Source organism: Nothobranchius furzeri, chromosome 19 (genome assembly GCF_043380555.1).
Source record: "Nothobranchius furzeri strain GRZ-AD chromosome 19, NfurGRZ-RIMD1, whole genome shotgun sequence".
In the NCBI taxonomy this organism is placed as follows: Eukaryota; Metazoa; Chordata; class Actinopteri; order Cyprinodontiformes; family Nothobranchiidae; genus Nothobranchius; species Nothobranchius furzeri.
The window spans coordinates 20,652,367-20,674,796 of record NC_091759.1 but is presented as its reverse complement, the minus strand read 5'-3'; the positions used below and the strand labels follow the sequence as shown (position 1 = coordinate 20,674,796).

At 42.9% G+C, this 22,430-nt stretch overlaps 1 protein-coding gene across 1 annotated transcript in view; it reads left to right on the top strand.

The window, feature by feature from the left end:
• Positions 1–22,430, top strand: part of LOC107394807 (uncharacterized) — a 77,026-nt gene that overhangs the window by 41,971 nt on the left and 12,625 nt on the right. The window contains exons 10-34 of the mRNA XM_015973929.3: positions 1,857–1,925; positions 2,014–2,153; positions 2,236–2,364; positions 2,443–2,500; positions 2,576–2,644; positions 2,723–2,790; positions 2,892–2,960; positions 3,032–3,056; positions 3,137–3,166; positions 3,371–3,436; positions 3,510–3,649; positions 3,755–3,877; positions 7,166–7,223; positions 7,338–7,382; positions 7,469–7,525; positions 8,140–8,285; positions 13,560–13,664; positions 13,744–13,792; positions 13,872–13,952; positions 14,074–14,573; positions 15,357–15,414; positions 15,541–15,668; positions 18,545–19,247; positions 19,334–19,578; positions 21,944–22,001. Coding sequence (XP_015829415.3) covers positions 1,857–1,925; positions 2,014–2,153; positions 2,236–2,364; positions 2,443–2,500; positions 2,576–2,644; positions 2,723–2,790; positions 2,892–2,960; positions 3,032–3,056; positions 3,137–3,166; positions 3,371–3,436; positions 3,510–3,649; positions 3,755–3,877; positions 7,166–7,223; positions 7,338–7,382; positions 7,469–7,525; positions 8,140–8,285; positions 13,560–13,664; positions 13,744–13,792; positions 13,872–13,952; positions 14,074–14,573; positions 15,357–15,414; positions 15,541–15,668; positions 18,545–19,247; positions 19,334–19,578; positions 21,944–22,001 — 3,219 coding nt within the window. The remainder of the gene's footprint in view (positions 1–1,856; positions 1,926–2,013; positions 2,154–2,235; positions 2,365–2,442; positions 2,501–2,575; positions 2,645–2,722; positions 2,791–2,891; positions 2,961–3,031; positions 3,057–3,136; positions 3,167–3,370; positions 3,437–3,509; positions 3,650–3,754; positions 3,878–7,165; positions 7,224–7,337; positions 7,383–7,468; positions 7,526–8,139; positions 8,286–13,559; positions 13,665–13,743; positions 13,793–13,871; positions 13,953–14,073; positions 14,574–15,356; positions 15,415–15,540; positions 15,669–18,544; positions 19,248–19,333; positions 19,579–21,943; positions 22,002–22,430) is intronic.

The window sequence follows — 22,430 nt, the reverse complement described above, 5'->3', positions numbered from 1 at the left end:
CGGCTGTGCTGAAGAGAAAGGTACAGAACCTAATTATTTAATTATTAGCTGCGCGTTCTCCTGTCCTCTGTCCTCCGGGCCCCACACACACACACACACAAGGGACTGTCTCAGCTGTTCTTTTCGTTAAGGAGTGTGCACGTACAGCATGCACACCTCGTGCACGAGCCTACTATTGAAGCTGCCATTATGCTTTTGGCCTGAGGGGGCAATCGTGAGCATAAAAATTCAAAACTCCGTAAAGTCCCTTTAAGGATGCAGAGCGTCTGCTCGGAGTTGTTCACTGACTACCTGCGAAGGTGAGCACATCATTACTGAGCGATGGTGGAGTTCACGGAACAAAAGCTACTAGATCTTCTGCTGTAGATAGGATTTGTTTAGTGAGCCGTGAATCAACTGTCCGACTGTTTTGTAGGTGCGCTGTAAGCTAGGCTGGGGGCCAAACAATGTGCCTGTCTGGAACAATAAAATAAATCTTGTTAAGGGAAGTGTTGCTTATTAAGTGTCATTCAGTGGGTTACTCAAGAATGTGCTGCATATAGAGGTATAATTTACCACACTGCTCCAGTTTATTTTAGATTATATTATTATATATTATATTATATAATTATATATATTATATATATAATTATTATATATAATTATATATCTATTATATTATTATATTTAGATCGTATCTCCACAACAGGACTGTGGAGTCCTGCGTTTAACTGTGTTAAACTAGGTGATGTTTTTCTTCTTGGGAGGGGCTCCACTGGGGGGTCCCGCAGGGATCGCTCCTTGGTCCTCTTTTGTTTGCCATGTATTTGCTTCCTCTGGGGGTCAATCTTTCGTAAACATGGCCTATCGTTCCATCTCTATGCCAGATTGCCAGATTTATTCTCCATTGTGTCAGGAGAAAGGTCTCTATCCAGTCCTTTGTGCCGTGTCTTAACGAGCTGAAGTCTTGGCTAATGGCCAACTTTTTGCATCTGAATGAGCGAAAGACCGAGCTCATTTTTTTTCACCCCAACAGCAGGGCTGTGGGTCGTTATGTTGATCTTGGCCCTCTTTCTCCATACTCAAAACCAGTGGTCACCAGTCTGGGGGTGAAAATTGATGCTGGACTTAAATTTGATGCTCACATTAACTCTGTGATCCGGTCCAGTTTCTTCTATCTTGCAAAAATCAAGCCTATGCTGTCGACAGCCCACCTGGAGTGGGTACTCCATGCTTTTGTAATTTCTAGGCTTGATTACTGCAACTCTCTAAATGCAGGACTGGGTCAATCATCAATGCGTCGCCTACAGGTTGTGCAGAACAGCGCAGCCAGGTTCCTGACTGGGACCAGGAAACGGGACCACATCAGTCCGGTTCTGGCCTCCCTGCACTGGCTTCCGGTCTGTTATCGTTCACACTTTAAACGCCTCGTCTTTGTTTACAATTTCTTCCAGGGTGGTGCTCCCCCCATCTAGCCATGCTCCTGAACAGACATTCCCCATCACGCGCTCTGTGCTCCTCTGAACAAGGCCTGCTCGCTGTCCCTCGTTCTAGGTGTCGTACTCGTGGGGACCGGGCTTCCTCAGTTCTATTCCTGTCACTCTGGAACCAGTTGCCACCCTCAATCAGGCTATCCCCATCTCTGCCAGCCTTTAAGAGTCGCCTAAAAACCCACCTCCTCCGCTTGGCGTTCCCTGAATGTGTTTGAGTTTAGCCTTCATTTACGTTGATTTTAATTCCCTGCTTTCATTGGTCTCTTTATCTCTTGTTTTACCCATTTGCTTTCTACTTTAATGTTTTTACCTGTTTCTCTCATGTACCGTGTTCAGCGCCTTGGGCTTCGCTTTGATTTATTCCGGTTTTTAAATCTTTTCTAGCTTCTAAGCCTAAGCGGGTGACGGTCCGAGATTATCTAAACAACAGCAGCAGGAAGCATCCACTCATTGGTCAGTAAACGTAAAGAAATATTACAGCAAGTGAGAAAAATTACTTTTTATAATAAATGGACATTTTCCGTTGGTTGGCGTTTTGCAGGAATGCAACACGTTATCGAGTGCGTCTGTGTCGGTGCGGGTGAGATGAGGCACTACCTCTGCACGCTCTGCTGCCTCACCATAGCCAACCGTATGATCATCAATCACATCCTGAGCTTTGATCACATTCACTGCTACTTCGTAAGTAGACTCCACGCTGCCGGGATCCACACGAGTGGAAAAAGTTAACAGCTCTACTGATTCGTCGATCATCTCCATGCAGAAAGCATGGCATCCCTCTACGCTGATGTCCAAAGAGTCCTACAGCCAGTACAGATCCGTTGCTCCCTTGATGCTTAACTTTATAGAGCAGATAAAGGAAATGAATGGGACTGAAAGTGCTTCCATGAAGGTGGGTGAAGTTTTAAAAAGCTGTTATGTATTTAATAATACTGGTGATGATAATGCTGTTTGAATGTCTTCATCACAGGAAGTGAGCCTGCAGCCTGATGAGTACAAAACCATGAACTTCACCTGTTACAACGAAGGTTCGACTTTGAGTTTGTTTTCATTCGTTTAGATTGAAAATATGGATTTTACTAAACTTGTTTTTTGTCTTTTAGCTTTGAAAAAACTAGAAACCATCACAAAGAGCAGCTTGACAACGAGCATTACGCCGGGAAAGAAGTTAGGTGAGTGTCGCTGATCTTTGTCAAGCCACCGAAAGCAAAATAATCTGCTAATAATCGATTGTTTTTGCTCCAATTTAGAATATCACGATTGGGCCTCACAGCTTCAGGCGTTCTCTAAAGTCCTCAAAGTCAAACTACGCTGCCAGGTGATGAGTTACCATCATTAATCTAATAACTTGCATCAGCTAACAATAAAAATCCAAACATGGTATTAAAAAGACAATTTTTTTTGTTTCTTTAATAAAAGAACTGCAGCATGGTCTTTGAAACCATAGGTGTTTATATGAAGCATTTCTCACAGCTGCAACACCCGAAGGTAAAATAATATTTCCTCTAGAAGCTTTTATGTTGGCGGATGAATCTGACCGCTTTAATGTTTCTTCTCAGATGCTGGCGAAATATTTTCATCAGGGTAATTTTAACTTTTCTATTCTCAAATTTCAAATCTAATAACAACTTTGTTCATGTAAACACGCTTTCTTTCCTCTACAGCTGAGAGACAGGAATGTGCGGACCAAATCGGTATGATTCTGCTTTATGATGACAAATTGGACATTTTTAATGGGTTTTGTTTTAGTTTCTTCACATCGGTCATTTAGAATAAGTAATTTTATGTTTTCTAATCACAATAAGATGTAATTTTTTATTTTCTGTATTATTTATTTGGTTAAAATTCCCCAAAAATGCTATTTTTGAACATATTTGATCTCTTCTGCGTTGTTTTAGGGAAATTCAATCTTTACATGTTCACGTACGTCTACAACACTTTGAGGAAGCAACAGCTGCCTCACGGTACACTCTCGTGTTCTCAAACCCTTTTTGTTTGATTGCTCAATTTTCACGTTTGATTTTTGTTCTGTTTTAGGAACCGACCTGGTTATTGCATGCGTCTCTTCTCACGTGAACGCTGAGCCCTTTTACGTGTGTTTTGCGTGTCAGGAGTCTTTTCCTCAGCCTTTCATGAAGATGCACTTCGAGTCTCGAAAACATCTCATAAACACTCTGGTGAGATTTTTTTAAAATAAAAGGCTTTTTCCAGCCAAACTATTCGTGTGATGGCAAAACTTGCCTTGAGTAACGCAGCAGCTGAGACATTTCTTCTGGTCTCAGATGTACCAGAACCCGTGGCGGCTGCCTTTCGGCTGGAAGGACAACGAACTGGACGACGATGAGCTGAGGTTGTTGGCGTGGAAGGAGGAGGAGGAAATGGGACGGGATCAGATCATTCTCAAGGTAAAAATGCAAAGAAGCTAGTTTTTGAGTGTACACAAGCTAATGGTCCAACCTCCTTTCATCGTCCGCCTCCTCAACTCAACTTTATTTGTAAATCGCGCCTTACAGGCAAAAAGATGCCACCAAGGCGCTACACTGATCAAGTAAAAAACATAAAACATTAAGTCCAGAAAATGAAAACATTGTATCACAAGATACAGATAAAAAATACAGTGAGTACACAGATTGCGGTTTTCGTCTTTTCCGTGGAACACTGGACCAGCTCTATACCGTTAGGGGGATTCTGGAGGGTGCGTGGGAATTTGCCCAACCAGTCTACATGTGTTTTGTGGATTTTGAGAAGGCGTTTGACTGTGTCCCTTGGGGGGCCCTGTGGGGGGTACTCCGGGAGTATGAGGTACCAGGCCCTCTGATACGGGCTGTAAGGTCCCTGTATGGCCGGTGTCAGAGCTTGGTCCGCATTGCCGGCAGTAAGTCGGGCTCATTCCCAGTGAGAGTTGGACTCCGCCAAGGCTGCCCTTTGTCACCGATTCTGTTCATTACCTTTATGGACAGGATTTCTAGGCACAGCCAAGGTGTGGAGAGCATGCGTTTTGGTGGCCTGAGGATCAGGGGTCTCATTTATCAAACATTGCGTAGAATCCTTACTAAAACCGTACTTAAGCTCATCAAAAATTTTTTTTACTTATGCCAAGTTGGTTTGTGATCTATCAAACATGGAGTACGCAAAGCTGCACGCAATCTCCGCTTCATAAATCGGAAACTATCTACAAATGTTCTCAGCTGCTTTTTAATCACATCCCGCCCTCACCACGCCCACTTACTGCCATAAATAGTTAATGCAAAGTGCCTTTTGGATCTCATGCATATTATACATAAGCCGGCCTGTTGCAGCGCTCCGCCAATGACAATGGCGACCGTAGATCAAGGCAGTTCAAGGAAGCGCTATTTCACAAGCAGAAGTTGAGGTGGAGAAATGAAAGGACGTGCTTTTGCTAAACAAATAAGAGAAAATCCACGGAGTGGCAAAGCGTTGCTGAAGCTGTCAAGAAGAAGAAGAAAATATCATTTCTATAGCGTCTCTCAAGATAAAAATCACGAGGCACTTAATGCAGAGTTCTGTGGTGGATATAAAAAAAAAAGATCCAAACAGGAGTCGATCTCCAGACTCCTGGGTGAAAGTCACGCACGCTAACCAGTCAGCCAAACAGACATCTCCCTTGTTCAAGTAGCCAGGGCGCATGATCAATCTTGTCACAGTGACAGGACACGCACTGTCACAGATGCATGACATTCTATCTCAGTCTGTCCCTCTGCTGATATTCTGCATTCTGTATTCTGCGCTTCAGGCTGTGTGTGTGCGCGCACGTGTGTGTGTGGCGGTCTTGTTCTGTGTGAAAACGAAGCAGTGCAAGTGATAACGCTGTAGGATTTCATAATTTTATCCTTCTCAGCAGCAGCACTGCAGGTGCTCTCCATGTCCAAAATGTGCGTAAGCAAGGTCCTTAGTCAACTTAAAGTTGCGCACATTTTTCCGCTAAGTTTTCTTTCATAAATCCCATGTAGGTCAATCTGTAGATGAAAATAGACCATTTCTGGACATTACAGCACCTAGCCTGGCCTGCCAGACTCGTCCTCTTTTTAATTCTGCACAGAGATAGTCTGGTAACTCAGGCAGAGAGTGTGGTTCTTTTTCTTTATCAAAAACAAGAGAGAGACAGTTTATCCAATCTCAGCGTGGGGCTTTATTTGTACAATTCAGCAATACATCACCAACACTTCATGGGGACAGCCTTCAGCCTCGAACTAAATGCCTCGGCTGGAAACCTGCTGCAAAAGCCCTTTCTCCTACACCACGCAGCATCGGTTATACTCTTCTGGCCCCCACCCTCATGATTTCGGGAAATGATGGGATGGCTGTTTTATTACCCAATATGGTCAAAGTAAGCCAATACTTACTGGAAGTTACATAAGCTGGACTGAACAACATGTTGTTGAGCACGTACGCAGCAGCTGGACAATCAAGATGTTAAAAGTGCACGTACACAGGATGCTGGGCTGATCAACATCTTGTCAAAATGCACGTACACAGAACACTGCTTTTTGGCTCCTACAAGAGGCACTTTAGGGGCGGGACTAGGCAGCTCAAAAATAACCAATCAGAAAAAAGATGGAAATACCAACTGTATCGTGTGACGCTGTAGTTTTTTAGCTGTAGTCAAAAAAAAGCGTCTGGCAACGGCGCGAACATCTTTTTCTTTAGAAGAAAGGCCTTTAGTGCTTCTACTTGTGGTTTTAAAGACATTCAAGTCATTTAGAACAGAGGAAAGAGCCGCAGCGAACTCCACTTCAGTCGCCATGTTTATGACAAACTCGGCGTTGTGGTGTGTGACGTACGCTGCTCAGCACTGATTGGCTCGGTTAGGCCTGGTTTATGCTTCTCCATCAGCTCCGCGAGGGACAGACACGCACGGATTGACGGAAACGTTTTTCTCTTTCACTTCTCCGTCTCCTGGAGAGCGTTGCAAAGCAATTGCCCGGCAGGACCACAGAGGGCGTAGCGCTGTTCTGTGGTATCCTGTCATGTATCGGTCTAAGATCGTGTGTTTATATTGTTTTTTGTGTATATAAGAGACTTTTAACACGGACATATTTGTCTCTCATTCTCCCACCTCTTCATGCGCTCCCCACCTCTAAACCCACGTTTCCTGTCATTTCTGTCCACAATACAATGCTTGCTGCGCGTCTTTTCACTCCTCCAGTCACGGGAGAATTAAACGTTCATATTTTTAGAGTTTTTTTGCGAGATATTCTTCAAGCTTCTCCGTGTCTGCCGCTAGTTATCCTCGGCTCTCTTTGCAATGGCGGCGCTGTAAACAACAGCGGTGTCCTGACCAATCACAAGTTTGCGTAATCCGTTTCATTCGACGGATGTTTAAAAAAGTGGACTCGACTCCGTACGTACTTGCGTGCCCTACGCAAGGACAGATAATGGCGTTGCGTGTCTCCGCACTGACGCAGACGGAGAAGCATAAATCAGATGTTAGAATTGTGGGGTGGGGTTATTTGAATAGGAGAGTTCCCAGACTCTTTCTCTGTGCAGAATTGAACAGAGCAGACTAGTTTGCACCAGGGATGTTAAGGAAACGCCATTTAAATTCTGTGAATGCCTTTTTTAAATGGCAATTTTTACAATAATGTGGATCTGAACTCTTGACTAAAATGTTCTCGAAGTTGTTTTCTACAGTGATTGCTGCTGTTTGACTCGTTCTGTTGTTTGGTTTGCAGGTTCTTGATATTCCCTACGCTTTATTCTGGACTCTGGATTGTTGTGATTACAAACAAGGTTTGAATTTATTTTTATTTTAGTTAAAAAAATTGCAAAAACTCACAATTTCATAACTTAAATCTCAGTTTTAAACATTTTCTAATAACATTTTCTCGTTCATGTTTGGACTAGTGATGCATAAACTCCAGCTGTACCACACACTGTTGAGACGTGAAGGTCTGTAAAATAAGTCATTAGAATTAATATTATTCTTAATACTAGTAGTATTTTATGTATGTTCTTGTTGTTTATGCCTTTTTCAGTTCCACCGTGCAGAACCTTCAGTAAACTTCAGGGAAATGAGAAGTTTCCTCTGCTTGGTGAGTCCTGCAGGAAGTTTAAAAGCAACTTTTATTATTAAGTATTTCTGTTTGAATATTGCATTATCAATGAGTCAACCCACTGACGACAAATCTTCAATTGTTTTCCAATTTGAGTTCAGCTCCATATTTATTGCTTTTATTCTTCATTAGATTAATAGTCTCCCAACAGAAGTGCAGTGTGACTTAAATTTTACTAGAGATGTGTGTTGGTGAAAGTCTGGTGAGATGATACGTATCACGATACAGGGGAGACGATACGATATATCGCGATACATTCAGCCAGACGATATTAATGATTTTTAAACTGAATTTATTGTAAGAAAATTCAATCAACAGTCCAAACTGATACGTATCGTTTAACATGAGGTATCTGAACCATAATAGAGGGATTTATGTTGGTAAAAACAAAACCCGTTGCACACTGCTGCCAACTAGCGGTCGGTGTTTGAAATGCACAAAAAGATAAGAAAATACACAAATGTTCGCATGTAAATTCTTCCAAAAATTCAATACATGGCTTTCGAATAATATCGTGGGAAAAAATATCGCGATATATTACAATCTTGATATTTTCTCACATCTCTAAATGTTACTGTCCTTGCTTCATTCAGGCAAACCCTTCATGGTGGCTCATGCTCTGAAAATCAAGGGGAACGAACCCAAGGTTGGAGTTCTGTGTTTGCTCTGTGAACGGAGGCTTTCCAGCGACGAAATCCAAGCTCATGTGTTCAGTCGGGAACACGTCACAAGATTCCTGGTCAGCTTTTATAATTTTTTCCCACACCGTAATCATTTACCCCAACAATGATGATGGTAGTAGTAGTAATGCTAATGGTCTTAGTACAGCCAAGGTGGTGCATGTGTGTCTCTAATGCTGGCGTGTAAATATGCTGTCCGATGGAGGATTTGGTTAGAAGTTTTTTGCTGCCAAAGGTTGAAAGACACCTTCGATAGATGAGTTGCTTGCTTTAGTTTAAATTGATCTGTGTCGTCAACGGTTTAGATATAATTTAAAGGTGTGGAACACTGAAAAATTATTTTTACATTATTATTTCTGATTCTAATGGGTCACGCAGAGTGTTTCATGCAGGCTGAACATGAAAACAGTCTCCTACACCTATCTCCTTGTCAGGTTTAAACACCTAAGACACCATATAACAAACACAAGGAAAGAGAGACAAAGTCAGAGTTCTGTTTGAAGCTCGAGGAGAATGGAATAAGGTCCGACCAGCTCAGTCTCCACTGCGCCAGCAGATCCTCCAAAACCATTCTGCCTTCTGATGCGAGCATTCTCTATTTATTAAAAGCTGGGCGTTCCCTAGTTACATGCCTGAGAGCTGAGCTGAAGGATGGGAGGAAAACACAGCTCTCAGTTTCTCAGCAATTGTTGAAACATTTTCATACAAGTTTCTAATCACACAAAGAGCATTCAGTTCTCTAATCATGCAAAGAGCAACAGGCAGTTGCACGAGTCAGCAGACGTGTCCTTGGGTCACGTTCTGTTCAACAAAGCACAACGCGTTTTAGTCTTCTCATGAGACTTTAAACAAAACGGTAACTGTCAACATAAATAATAAAATCTTTAACCATGATAAAAGCATAAAGCATGATAAAAGAAAACACTCATTATTATTTTAACACTCCTGCATTAGCTTCTGATAGAAAACAGACGGTGAAACTCTAGGATTAGAAAATCCTGACAGATCCACATCACACTGTCACTTAATATTCGTGGACTCACCCATCTTGATTTGCAACGGGGAAAGCTGTTGTTGGTCCAGGAAACAGCAGAGAACCTCTCTGCTAGTAGAAGCTAGCGTCTCCAGCACATGGCAGAACTCCTCCAGGCTTGTGTTGTTTGTGGAGATAAAACATCAACGTCGCAGAGAAATCTGAGTCAGTGGTAGCGTCGCGTTGGTGGTGAGCTCGTTTTCCCCAGAGTATGACTGACATTCATTTCTAGAGGCCACTGCAAATTAGGCATGTGTACTGGTGAAATTCTGGCGATACGATACGTATCGCGATACAGGGGAGACGATACAATATATCACGTTATCTTGCGATACATTCTGCCCGACGATATTGGTGATTTTTTTTTTGACTGAAATTATTTTAGGAAAATTGAATTAACAGTCCAAACTGATAAGTTTACTAAACCCTAACCCTGACCCTAATCTCAAACTCCCAATAGCAAAATGCTATTATAGGAGAATGGAGTCTCTACAGAGTCGTCTTGTAATTCCCAGCTGTCTCTGCACAGCCTCTAAAGGTTGGTTTATGCTTGACGCGTCTGCGAGGTCCGCACGGCTCCGCGCGGAAAAGTTGCGTCATTTTGCATCATTTTAACAACCACGCCCCTCCTCCGCGTCTCCGCACGGCACAAAATTTCCGCAACGCGCACCTCGGAAAATTTCTAACCACGCGGACGGACGGACGGACGCGGAAAAACATGGCGGACCGGCAAGAACTAGTACGGCAGAGGTTTGTAAATACAGACATTTGTGTGATTCAGCTCTCAGAGATCACCGTGATCAACATGTTGTTAATAATTCTTGGAGAGAAATAGCTCGCACTGTCGGAAAAGACGAGAACGCTGTTAAAAATGCTGGAATGCCGTGTTGTAAACAGTAATTTCTACTTCTACTATGGTGTAGTGTTGGATGCATGCCGTAGAGCTCCATGCTGCCCCCTACAGTTTGGGAGAATATTGGCTCACCGCAGAGACAAGCCGCACGAACCATAAACACTGCGAGTTGTGAAGCGCGTTCCATCCGCGAGCCGCATCGCCGCGCGGAAAGTGAACGCGTCAAGCATAAACCAAGCTTCAGGTGGAATTTCTTCTTGGGGGCTCCAAATGAATAAGGATGACACATTCTTTTTAAACTGCAGTTATTACAACATTGTATGATGTTGTATGATATTCTTTTGTATACAGATAAATTGTTTAAAGCAGACACTACACACGCTGTTGGAGATAAATCTAAGAATAGCCCCTGTTTACGTTCTTTACCAATGAACCACCTCAGTTCTGTGAAAGAAGGATTCAGACCCTGTTTTGCAAATACAGGGTAGCCAACTCAGACCTCGTCTGCAGCAGAACTACAAAGAGGCTGAGCGAGTCACCGTTTATTCATAAAAGAAAGAAGAACAAATAAAAGGGATGGTTTGACAAGTTACAGCTTGACCTGAAGGGCATTCGTGTGGGGTGATTGAACGGAGGTGTTTGTGTGTGTGTGTGTGTGTGTGTGTGTGTGTGTGTGTGTGTGTGTGTGTGTGTGTGTGTGTGTGTGTGTGTGTGTGTGTGTACATGTGATAAGCTTGTGTGCTCTAACAAGCAGGAGGTCCTCCAGTTTCAGAGAAGGACGTTGGGATTGGTTCCTGTTGGTTGCGAATGACCACAGTCACCAATTCTTGTCATGTGTCTTGCCCATGTATGTCTGATCTCTGAATTGTGTGTACTGAAACTCTAATTTCCCTCTGGGATTAATAAAGCATCTTTGATTTGATCAGATGAAAGTCAGTGTGTACATTGCATGCAACAGATAAAGTTTACTGACAGCTAAGTTCCTTCAGCACAAACTTTAGAGGCTTGCATGACTATGCCGAGAAATCTAAGAGCAGAATAGATTTATATCCAACACACGCCCCTCTACTTCTGGACCACGGGTCCTCGAAAGAATGAAAAAATGAATGCAAGTCAACGAGGCTAAACGCTATTTTATAATTCCGCTTGTTATGTGCCATGGAGTTCACAAATGATGTCCATGATTTTTAAGCATTTTGATACCAAGTACGCGCTTATTTTTGCACGGGGGGACCGTTGACGTCATCGAGGCTTCGCAACAGCCCTACCCCCCTACCCCCCCACCACCTTTTGTCTCTTCCTTTCTCTTTCACCTGTCTCCGTGTCTGGTCGGAATTAAAAAGCATTCAAGAACAATAACAATAAAGTTTTAAGTATCAGGCAGACGCTTTGAAGCTCCACCTGAGAGTAAATCTGTAAGGCTTGTTACCAGCATCAGGCATCAATTCTGTTTGCTTCACAGCCAGACAGGACATACAAAAAAAAGGACTTTTATTATATATTTGCTTCGTTGTGAAAGTAGTAGTCGAAAATTTCCTGCTCTTAACTCATTCACTGCCAGCGTTCCTCACTGTTTTTTTTTTAAGAGTCCTAGAACGTTGCGCGCTAGGATGATGTTGACGCCAAAACAACCAAAACAAAGCGGAGACTCACCTCTTACATCAGGAAGAATCCGCGTGTTTCGAGCGTTATCCGTTCTTTCATAATCCGTTGTTGAATTGTGATCGGCAGAAGCTTTTCCGGTTCGTGCCTCACTTTTTTTACAGCAGAGGCCCAAACTGATCTCCTAATGCATGGATTCCCTAAGTGTGGTGTGCGCTCCCCCAGTGGGCGTGAGCTGCCGCTAGGGGGTGCGCGAGGTGAAAAGTGTAATGGCTGCGGAGCTCAGAGAAGTCTGTCATATGTCACCATTAGCGTAGCCAGAAACTCATTTGTGGGTGGGCTTAAGAAAAAGTAAGTGGGCCCAATAAATGTAATTGAAAACAAGTATATTTTGCGCGTGTGTGTGTGTGTGTCCTCCACATGTGCCCTAGCGTCATTATAACAATGCGCCGTGCTTCAGCGCTCTGGCCTGAGCATGCCGATATGTTCCGTATTTAATCATTTTTAACGACGTTGGAGAAATCTGAAGGTGGCGAGTCATTCTGGCAGATTGTAATTAACACCTGTCTCATGCAGGTGTTCTGACATTGTAAACCTCACACACAGAACATTGTGGATGTAACAAAATAAATCAGGAAATGATTCCCATCTGAGCATGTTAGCCTTATTATATTATTATATTAGCACACTGACTGTGGGACAGCATTCTAAACGTGTCAGGCTGTTAACAGCGCGCTGAAGATCTGAAGTTCAGAGTGCGTCTGTCAGAGGTCAGACGCGTTCCAGCGGAACCACGGCTCACGGGTGCACATGTGAGCATATCTGGGCTGGGCAGAAGTAATTTTACAACATTGGTTTAAATAGCGCCAATAACGAGACGCGGTGACTGGAGCGGCTCATGGAGCTGTGCCGCACACACACACATACTGATTCAACAAGCGCACGCTGCGCAAACTCCAGGGCGCCGTCAGGCTGAAGGCACAAATGAGCGCTGCCTCCTCCGTGATAAAAAAATCTTTTAAGAGGTTTTATCACAACATTTTTCATTCAAGGTCAAGTTAAGATATTAGCTTCTATTTTGGGATGACGTATTAAAGTCGAGTCCGCTCCAGCCAGTGTTTCCTCATGAACCTGACTACAACTCATGTTACTGCAGCATTTGTTATTCCAGTCCGCGTGGCAGCGGATCGCAGATTCAGCCACACCATAAAACAGCAATAAGTCGGTCTGAGGCCAAAGTGAACCTCATGGCTATAGCTTTTCCTTCTTTTCCCCCTATAGACATTTGATTACGCACAAGTAGGTGATCGGTTCAGGTTTACGCAGAGCAGAAGGAAGGAGAGAGCTCTGGTTAAACATTCCTGCTTTAAGAAAACCGTTAAATTGCATTGTTTTTGTACTACCTGGGCACTCTGAATATTTATTTAAAATTAAATCAAAGGTAATTGTAATGGTATCGAATGCTTTTAATTACTATTTAAAAAATGAAAGTGATGGGGAAAATGGTCGATCATATTTTTTTAACCCTGTCTGTCGAGTGACTGTTTAGCCATGCCCAGATGTGGGGGCTGGGGGATGCGTGGCTAAATAAGTTTGGGAACCGCTGTCCTAACACATGGATGTTCTGCTTCCTGATCATGTGACGTGTGACATACGCGGATGAAGATCAGCTTCAGAGCTGAGATGTTTGTTCTCACGGTGCGGGGGCTCGTCCGACGCCCACACAGTAACAACATGCAAATGCCGACTTTATTCGTCAATGGCAGTGAATGAGTTAATATTAATAATGGTGCAATTGTTGTTTGTAGGTGTTATTTATTTTGACAATTTATTTTCTTGGTGCAGAACAGTGTTCACCCGGGCTCACTGAACCCCAGCATCGACAGTGAAGAGGCCTTTCTGGATCTGGCTAAACAGGCTGCGTGTATTCACCCTGTGTCAAACATGCAGGTATTCTACACACTTCCTCATCCAGCTTTACTCCTCGTCACACACAGGCTTTTATAATCATGTTTTCTGTCCCAATAAGTACGTACAACTGGAAACTCCCATACTGGAGCCATGCAGCTACAGGGGAGGTGAGCCTGCAGATTGCAACAAAATAATCCTCCTGGATGTCGGTGACTGGAATAGTTTTTTTGTGCTGTTTCATTTCAGCAAAACTCTTATTGCGGACTATAAAAATGAAAGAAGGTGCCAGAAGTCTCGAGCCACAGATTAGGCCTATGATGAAGCTGGGTAAGCAGTCTAACAAGCTACTTTAAGAATTATTCAAAGGTTTGTTTGTTTGTTTGTTTATGCTGCCATGAAATGTGCAGCCATGTAGGATTAAACGCGTCTTTAAACACATCTATATCAGTTCCCAGGGTAGCTCAAAGAGAAGTGGAACAGAGCCGTGAGGAAGAGGGTCAAACAAACAGCGTAGACACTGACGAGCTAGAAACTATGCTGCCAAAAACAGTGAAGATTGAAGTAAAAGTCGAGGAGGCTTCAGAAAGCTGCAACAACACAGAGGAGCGCCCAAATACGGAACACAAAACGACGTTGCAGCATTGTATTCAGCAGAAAAATGAGAGAAAACGACCAAACGCCACGCCTGAAAAATGTCCAAATGAGCATCTGGGACCAGAAAAGACCCCTAAAAGACCTCGACTCATCTCCAGTGATGACTCCACACCTAAAACACCCGCAGCGGTCCCAAAAAGTGCACCAAAGAAGGAAACCAGCAGGATTTCTACAACAATTATCAAGTTGTGCTGCGTTGAGCGGGATACAATTGTTTTCTGTGGGAGCTGCTCTCTGAAGGTGGAAGGCGTCGGCCATTTTACCGAGATCAAACACCCAAAGATGGATCCAGTGGTGAGTAAACGATAAAAGACAATGATCACTAGGTCAGTAGAACTACATCCCAACAGTCAGATCAACGATAACAGGAGGAAAGTCACACTGAAGCTCCTCAGAAGTAGCCTAGTGAACTAGACCAAATTCTTGCTTTGCAAAGTTTGGTCTAGGCACGCTCCATTGGAACCTCCGCAGCTCCTACCAGGACTCTGGCTGGCCAATCACAGCTCTCTAGAGGGGTTTCAAACACATAAAGAGCTGTGATTGGTCCATAATGGTGGGCCAGTCATATTGCTCTATCTGCTTAGTGAACAAATCACAGAGCTTTATCCGCTTTGTGGGCCAATCAGGGCACTCTATATGCCTGGTGGGTGGGATGATGCAACAGAGTGAAACAAGAGGATGTCACATTCTTTGTCCAGTGGAATGCGGAGATCATTTGAAAGACAACGGTAGAACCCGCCCCACAACCGAGAGCCGTCAATGGAGCGTTGCCAGACTAAATAATACATTTATTTAGTCTGGCTTGCCAGGCTACCTCAGAAGGCCATTTTGAAGTAGTACTATTTACTTTCTCGCTCACAGCAGACACCCTGGAGAAGAACCTCTGTTCACAGAAATGGCTTTTAGTCTGATTAGCTAACAGCTAGTCGGAGCACACAAACTACCTAAAAGAGCATTTTGTGTGAAATATCCATTAAAGATTTGCGTTGTATGTTACGGAAATATAATTGGATTTGTAGCTGCTTGTTTTGGGTTGATTTGTTTCACAATTTGTTGTTTTAATTTTCTTGACTCTAGGTCGTTAATCTCAAGGAAAACATGTACAATGACATTTCCAATCAAAGCTTTCAGTCAGGTAATTGTGCGAACTTTCTAAAGCAACATTATGCAGTCATAGTTGTGTGTGTGTGTGTGTGTGTGTGTGTTTGGGGGGGGTTAAAGTGACGTTTGTGAAATTCTCTCCATGCCTTCATCTCCAAAGTCATCCAAACGCTGCAGATTCAGATGTTACTGCCTTGGTCAGACGGCGGCTGTAGCCTTTGTTCTGCCTCACCTCCGTCTGCTGGTGGCGCCATTACCTCGACACGTCACTGTGAAGACGATAGGAAGGTCAGTCGATGTGTACAACTTGGTTGATTACAGGGAATCTTCTGCATATTTCTTTCTACTACCTGTACTTCCTGGTTTCAGCATAATTTCTGCAGCATGCAAGTTCAACTGTGTTCAGACGATCCAAAACAAAGTCGTTTATTTTTAAAAACTCATGTTTCCAGTGCGCAGCATTATCTCTTTAATTCAAATCCTCCCATTGTGCTTAAAGCTGCAGTAGGAGGTCATCCAAGCAAAGGATATCCATCCATCCATTGTCTTTAGGACAAGGCAGGTTCGCTCGCGGGGGCTGGTGCCTGCTGCTTGGGTTTCACTCACAGGACTCTGCAGTCGTGTGAAACTCAAACGGTGGACAGGAAGTGTTTAGCTCCACAGCAAAACACAGCGGGGCGATGGATGCAAGCGATTTTTACTAAGGCTCTACATGACCCGGCACAGATGTGATGTCATGAAACAGTACATCTTCCTTTAGGGTTTGACCCATATAGTTTTAAAAGTCAGACGTTTTATACACTTTAGATGATTCACCCAGCGCTGAAGCGATCGGCATAACAAGCTACGTTTTGCTGACTGAACATAATTTATACCGGTTACAGTGTAGCGTCCAGAAATGGTCAGTTTTTCATCTGTGAAAAAGCAAAGAATCCTAATTCTTCTGATTAAACATTCAAAGATCAACCAGGTTGATATTCTATATTTATATAGAATATCACATCTTATTGGTCATAAGTAAAGGTAGTATATTAAACTTAAAAGCAACATATTATCCCTCTATGACAGTAATGATGAGGGTGTTTGAGTTTGACTGGGCACTTGGTCTTATTTATTTATTTGTTATTGTTGTTTTTATTGTTGTTGTTGTTATTAATGCTATAATGCACGGTCACACATTGCTAGTAGGTTAGTTTTTTCAAAAACGTACTCAAGTAAATGTAGCGGAGTAAATATAACACGTTACTACCAACCTCTGGTTACCATATAACAATTTTAATAAGTAGGCGATTTAAAAATTGGCTTTTATTTATTTTTTTATTTCTTGATGAAAATTGAGGCCATTTTTATTTTAGGTTACACTAGCCAGCCGGGCTCTGGCTTTGCTTCCTGCTCAGCTGCTCCAAGTTGAGAAGCACGTTTCATTCACTTAGTGTTATGTGCCAACTCCGGGACGGGAGAGAGGTCCTACCTCAAGTGGAGGAGTTTAAGTATCTCGGGGTCTTGTTCATGAGTGAGGGTAGGAGGGATCGGGAGATCGACAGGCGGATTGGTTCGGCGTCTGCAGTGATGCGGACGCTGAGCCGATCTGTCGTGGTGAAGAGGGAGCTGAGCCAGAAAGCCAGGCTCTCGATTTACCGGTCGATCTACGTCCCAATCCTCACCTATGGTCATGAGCTTTGGGTAATGACCGAAAGAACGAGATCGCGGATACAAGCGGCCGAAATGAGTTTCCTCCGTAGGGTGGCCGGGCTCAGCCTTAGAGATAGGGTGAGGAGCTCGGACATTCGGGAGGGACTCGGAGTAGAACCGCTGCTCCTCCGGATCGAAAGGAGCCAGTTGAGGTGGTTTGGGCATCTGGTCAGGATGCCTCCTGGACGCCTCCCCGGGGAGGTGTTTCGGGCATGTCCTGCAGGCAGGAGGCCCCCGGGTCGACCCAGGACACGTTGGAGAGGTTACATCTCCAATCTGGTCCGGGAACGCCTTGGGGTCCTGCCGGAGGAGCTGGTGGAGGTGGCCGGGGAGAGGACGGCCTGGAACTCCCTAGTTGGGATGCTGCACCCGCGACCCGGACCCGGATAAGCAGAGGACAACGACATTATGTGTAGAGGGGGTTGGGACAGTCAGAGGGCTATTTGATGGATGAGTTATAATCCAGTCATTAAGAACAGGACGTTCATAGTGATTGGATGAGGCATTTCCAGGATTTTATGTTTCAGAGTTGATTAAAATAATTCATTCTGTTGTTGAAATATTTAACTCATTGGTTGCCATCGATATGTGAAGAGCATTTAAGGCAGTAAGGTTATAACTAATACTTGTAATGGAAACTGTGATGATGCTTGATGTTCTGTGTTGAACTCAAAATAAACCTTCTGTCACGTTGGCTGGTTTCAGTTCCCCTGAATGTTTCCTACAGCAGTAGTTCCCAAACTTTTACTTCTGGGCCAATCTCCTCAAATATTAGAACACTTAAACAAAAGTAAACAGATAGGTTACATTTATAAAAATCTACCACATCTTTTTGTTTAGTTTATTTCAATAGGGAGAGGTACAAGTACATAAAAAACAGTCAAACCGCAGCCCGCTTTTAGCTACAGCTAATTTCCACCTTTTGTCCCTAGACGGACTCGAAGAGGATTTAGAGTCAGTTTTCTTGCAATCAATGTTTAATTGATTTTTTTAAATATCAAAGCATCAAACCACATTTACGATGTAATAAAATTAGTTTTTTTAAAACTGTATAAATATATTCAACAAAACTATCAATACATTTTCCAAAAAATGCCTCTGTGTGGGCGAGGAACCAAGTTTTCCAGTAGTTTTTAGACTTATCTAAAATAAAAAATAACACCACATTCTACTTTATTTCAGTAAAAACAAATGGAAATCATGAAACTGCCTTATGAAAAAGTGGGAGGACATGTTCCCCCTTCCCCCCCCCAAAGATTACGTCTATGGCCATGGGTGGCACTGATGAGTCGAAGGCAAGACCGGATTCTGTGCCCATTCTAGATCTCGTGGCCGTGTTTTCTATCAAATGGGACATTACAGAAATAAATCCACGGACGTTGTCAGAAGTTTGCCGATACCCAGATCCCACGATGAACTTGTTTATGTGAGGATTTCCAGTTTTTCTTTAACTTTTTTTTTTTATCTCAAAGGTGGTGGATATGGAGCTGTGCAACGATTTAGAAGGTGATGCCACAATGCCAGACTCGTCTGCAAGGACTGAAACTTTGTGCAAAGCATCTCAAGACCAAGAGTTCAAGCACCACAACCCTCGGGCTGGTTTAGTGCAACCTCATCGGCACACTATCTCAACAACCACAACCAGTTTGCCTCCTAAAGGCTCTGAAATCGTTTCTCCAGACACGACCGTTGCGTCACTGAAATTTCCTAGAATAAAAGAAGAGGCACCCACTCCCTCTGTAGACGTGTGTAAATCTGCACCTAAAGCGCCTAAACCCTCCTCCACCTGTGCTGCTACCGTCTCGGATGCATCACCCCAGTCTGCCTCCATGACAAATAAAAGTGCATCCAAGGTGAAATCGGCCTCTGGCGCTGCTGCTGCAAATGTTGGCAGCAGAAATGGTCCCAGAAGTGCGGAAGCATCTAAAGGTTCAGCTGCAGCTTCCGTGCCTGCTGCTAACGTGGCTAAACCTGTTGATGACTACCCCTCTGCTAAGACTTCTCATGTGAACAAATCAGAGGGAGAACATGCAAATGCGTACAAGAGGAACTCGCCTACGGCTCTTAGCCCAAAGGCCACCTTGCTTTCCAGCTCGGAACACAAGAATCGACACAAAGACCCCCCACACGTGTCTGCAACCAGCAAGACACCAGCCGGAAACCTCGCTAAAGTTGGCACGTTCACTTTGATTTAGTTCCGAACTCATTTCTCACACCTGCGTAGCTTTGCGCTAATCTGATTTGTTCCTTTTGTTTTGTAGGGGTGGATGAGCTGATTGTTGTGACGTGCGAAGGAAAGCAGCAGGTCTACTGTCGGCTGTGTTCAGTGAAGTTAAACTCATCCAGTCAGTATCACCTGACCAGCATTAACCACCAGCTTAAATACGTGAAAACGAAGTTCCCCAAATGGGTCGCAAAGGAGTCTGAACTGGAGGAGAAACTAAGCCATACGGTGGCCCTGTTGGCCAAAATTGAGAAAGGCTTGCCACAAATTCCGAACCCTCAGGTGATGCAGAACACATCGTTATACTCTGCACCGTTAACCCTCTATCACGACGGTTCAGATCGCTGAAGTCTGCTTACGAAAAACCTCAGTTGGGAGAAACGGATTAGTTCTGATTGAGGAGCTGATTACAAACGGAGTCTCAAACATTTCACAGGACTTAATGCTGCCATAAATCTCAACATTATTGTAATTCCTGGATGAGATATTATGACGTTCCACTCTGAAGTGCCGAAGTAGCTAGTGCAGCAGCTACGGTGACACAGGAGTTAAGTGCTCGCCCTGTAATCGGAAGGTTGCAGGTTCGAGCCCTGCTCAGTCTCTCGCTGTCGTTGTTTCCTTGGGCAAGACACTTAACCCGCTTTGCCTGCTGGTGGTGGTCGGAGGGACCGGTGGCGCCAGTGCTCGGCAGCCTCGCCTCTGTCAGTGCGCCCCAGGACAGCTGTGGCTACATCGTAGCTCATCCCCACCAGTGTGTGAATGTGTGAATGACTGATTGTGTTGTAAAGCGCCTTGGGGGGGTTCCAGGACTCTAGAAGGCGCTATATCAATTACAGGCCATTTACCATTTTTCCATAAAACCATTGGTGTGAATTTAAAAATGATTTTATGACATTTTTTGAGATTATAGAAACCTTTTGTAAGCGGCCTTAACTGAAATCTTAGCTAATCTGTCCAAACTGAGGCTCATTAAATTCAAGTACAATGAATCTTTTTCCTAATATTTATTAGTAATTTACCTCTTATATTACCTTTAATTTTCTAACGTTTCTGGTGTTTGAGCACAAAAAAATGCACCTACAAAACTACCTATAGAAATACTACATAATATTTCATATGTCCAATTTTTTTTTACATGAAGTTCATCCTTGGCTTCAGCCTTAACAAAATATAATAAAAAATGTGTGCGTTTCTGAGATTTAACCCCTTTATTGCCAGGTTTATGATCAGTACCAGAATTGTGGGGAAAAAAGTACAAAAATTTATAAATCAATTAAAAAAAATTGTGTTTTATGTTCAAATGACTTTTTTTGGGGTTAAACTGTCCCAGCCTTTGAAATGTCACAAATAGGCATAAACCGTTTTTGCTCACTGTATAGTTTTTGTGTAATTTCATGTTTTCTTAAAAAAAAAGAAAACCACAAGTTTAACCTTAGTGCGCAAATAAATGTAGACACAATTCTTCCTCATATAATATTTAATAACTCAAATTTTTTTACATGAATTTTGTCTTTGGCTTCCATCCTCACAAAGTATGATAAAATATTTGTGCATTCCTGAGATTTAACCTTTTTATTTCCCCCTTTGTTGTCAGGTGCATCATCATAACCAGAAATGTAAACAAATGAAAAAATATAAACATTTTTTGTGTGTTCTGTCCAGATGATTTGTTTTATGGGCGAATTTTCAGCACATTGGATTGTCATAAATGGTCAGAAAAATATTTTAATTTAATGTTTATTTGAATGCAATGTTAGTTATTTCCCTGATATACATAGGCAAAACGTGCAATCTAGTAGAAAACATAAAAATATCAGTTGAGTCTGCAAATGCCCTGACCCAGACAGAATAAAAAATATATACGCTAATATTTAGGTTTAATAGAAAAAAAATATTTACATGAAAGTGCAGTAACGCTACAAAAGGGAATTTAAAAAAAATATTTTTAGTATTTCCCCCAAAATACACATTCTCCCAAAAAAAAAGATAAATTGTTGCAGCATAGCCAAAATAATTCACAAAAATACACCTGTCTGCGCAAAAAAATGCACTTAGGACATAAAAGGCCTAACCCTGTTAAAGAGGTAGAGATCTTAAAGCTGCCTTCTGGAGTTTTCCTCTTTCAGAAATTAGGTATGATTTGTCAGAAATCCGTAAAAGTGATTATCTTATGTACTGTGATATAATATAATCAATACGTCTTTTATTTCTTTTTTTGCTAAGCACGCCCCCTGCCCGGCAGAAGGAAACTGAGCACCGACCAGAACGCGTTAGACTGCCGCTTAGGCGCTTGAAATTTAAGGAAGTACCTCGGTTGATGCAGAGCCGATGAACTTTTCACGGACAAGAAAGTCTCTAAAATATAAATGTATGAAAACACAACACGACATGAGAATAATACTCGTAAAACATGTTTTAGCTGTTTGTCGGCTAAGACGCACGTTTATAAACAGAAACGTGAAGTCGCCATCTTAAAAAAGAACAGGAACAGCGTTTTTGTGTGATATGCTTGTCAGCCACTAGATGGTGCCATCGGATAAGAGAAATACTCCGGAAAGAAGCTTTAAGTGATCTCCTGTGTTTTGTAAAAAAGCAACATGGCTGCCTTTAGGTATTGTTCATTGTGTTGCTATTGTTTGTTTTCTAGAAATTGGAAGTCAGTAAACAAGAGTACTTAAACCTGGGACGTCTGTCAGACAAGAAAGGTAAAATCATCCCTAAAGACCAAGTTCACTGAGAAACCATTTATGGGTGGTACGCTTGAGTTTCACATGCAGGCTGAACGTGAAAATGGTCTTCTACCCCTATTTCCTGCATTAGATCAAGATAAAGAAAGCTTTACACTACAGTGCATCGGTTATCCATTCACACACACGCTGATGCTTTTAGTGTCAAGGAAAGAGCAGAGAACATCTCGGCTGGTAGAAGCTAACTGTTGGCATTAGCAACTCAACCCCACAGCAGAACTCCTCCAGGCTTGAGTTGTTTGTGGAGCTAAAACATCAACGTTGCAAAGCAAACACGTCAGTGGTAGAGTTGTGTTGCTGTTGGCCAATCAGAGGAGAGATATCCAAATATCAGGAAATCAAACTCCAAACCCTGTCGTCTCCTGTCTCTGTCTGCTCCAGTTAACT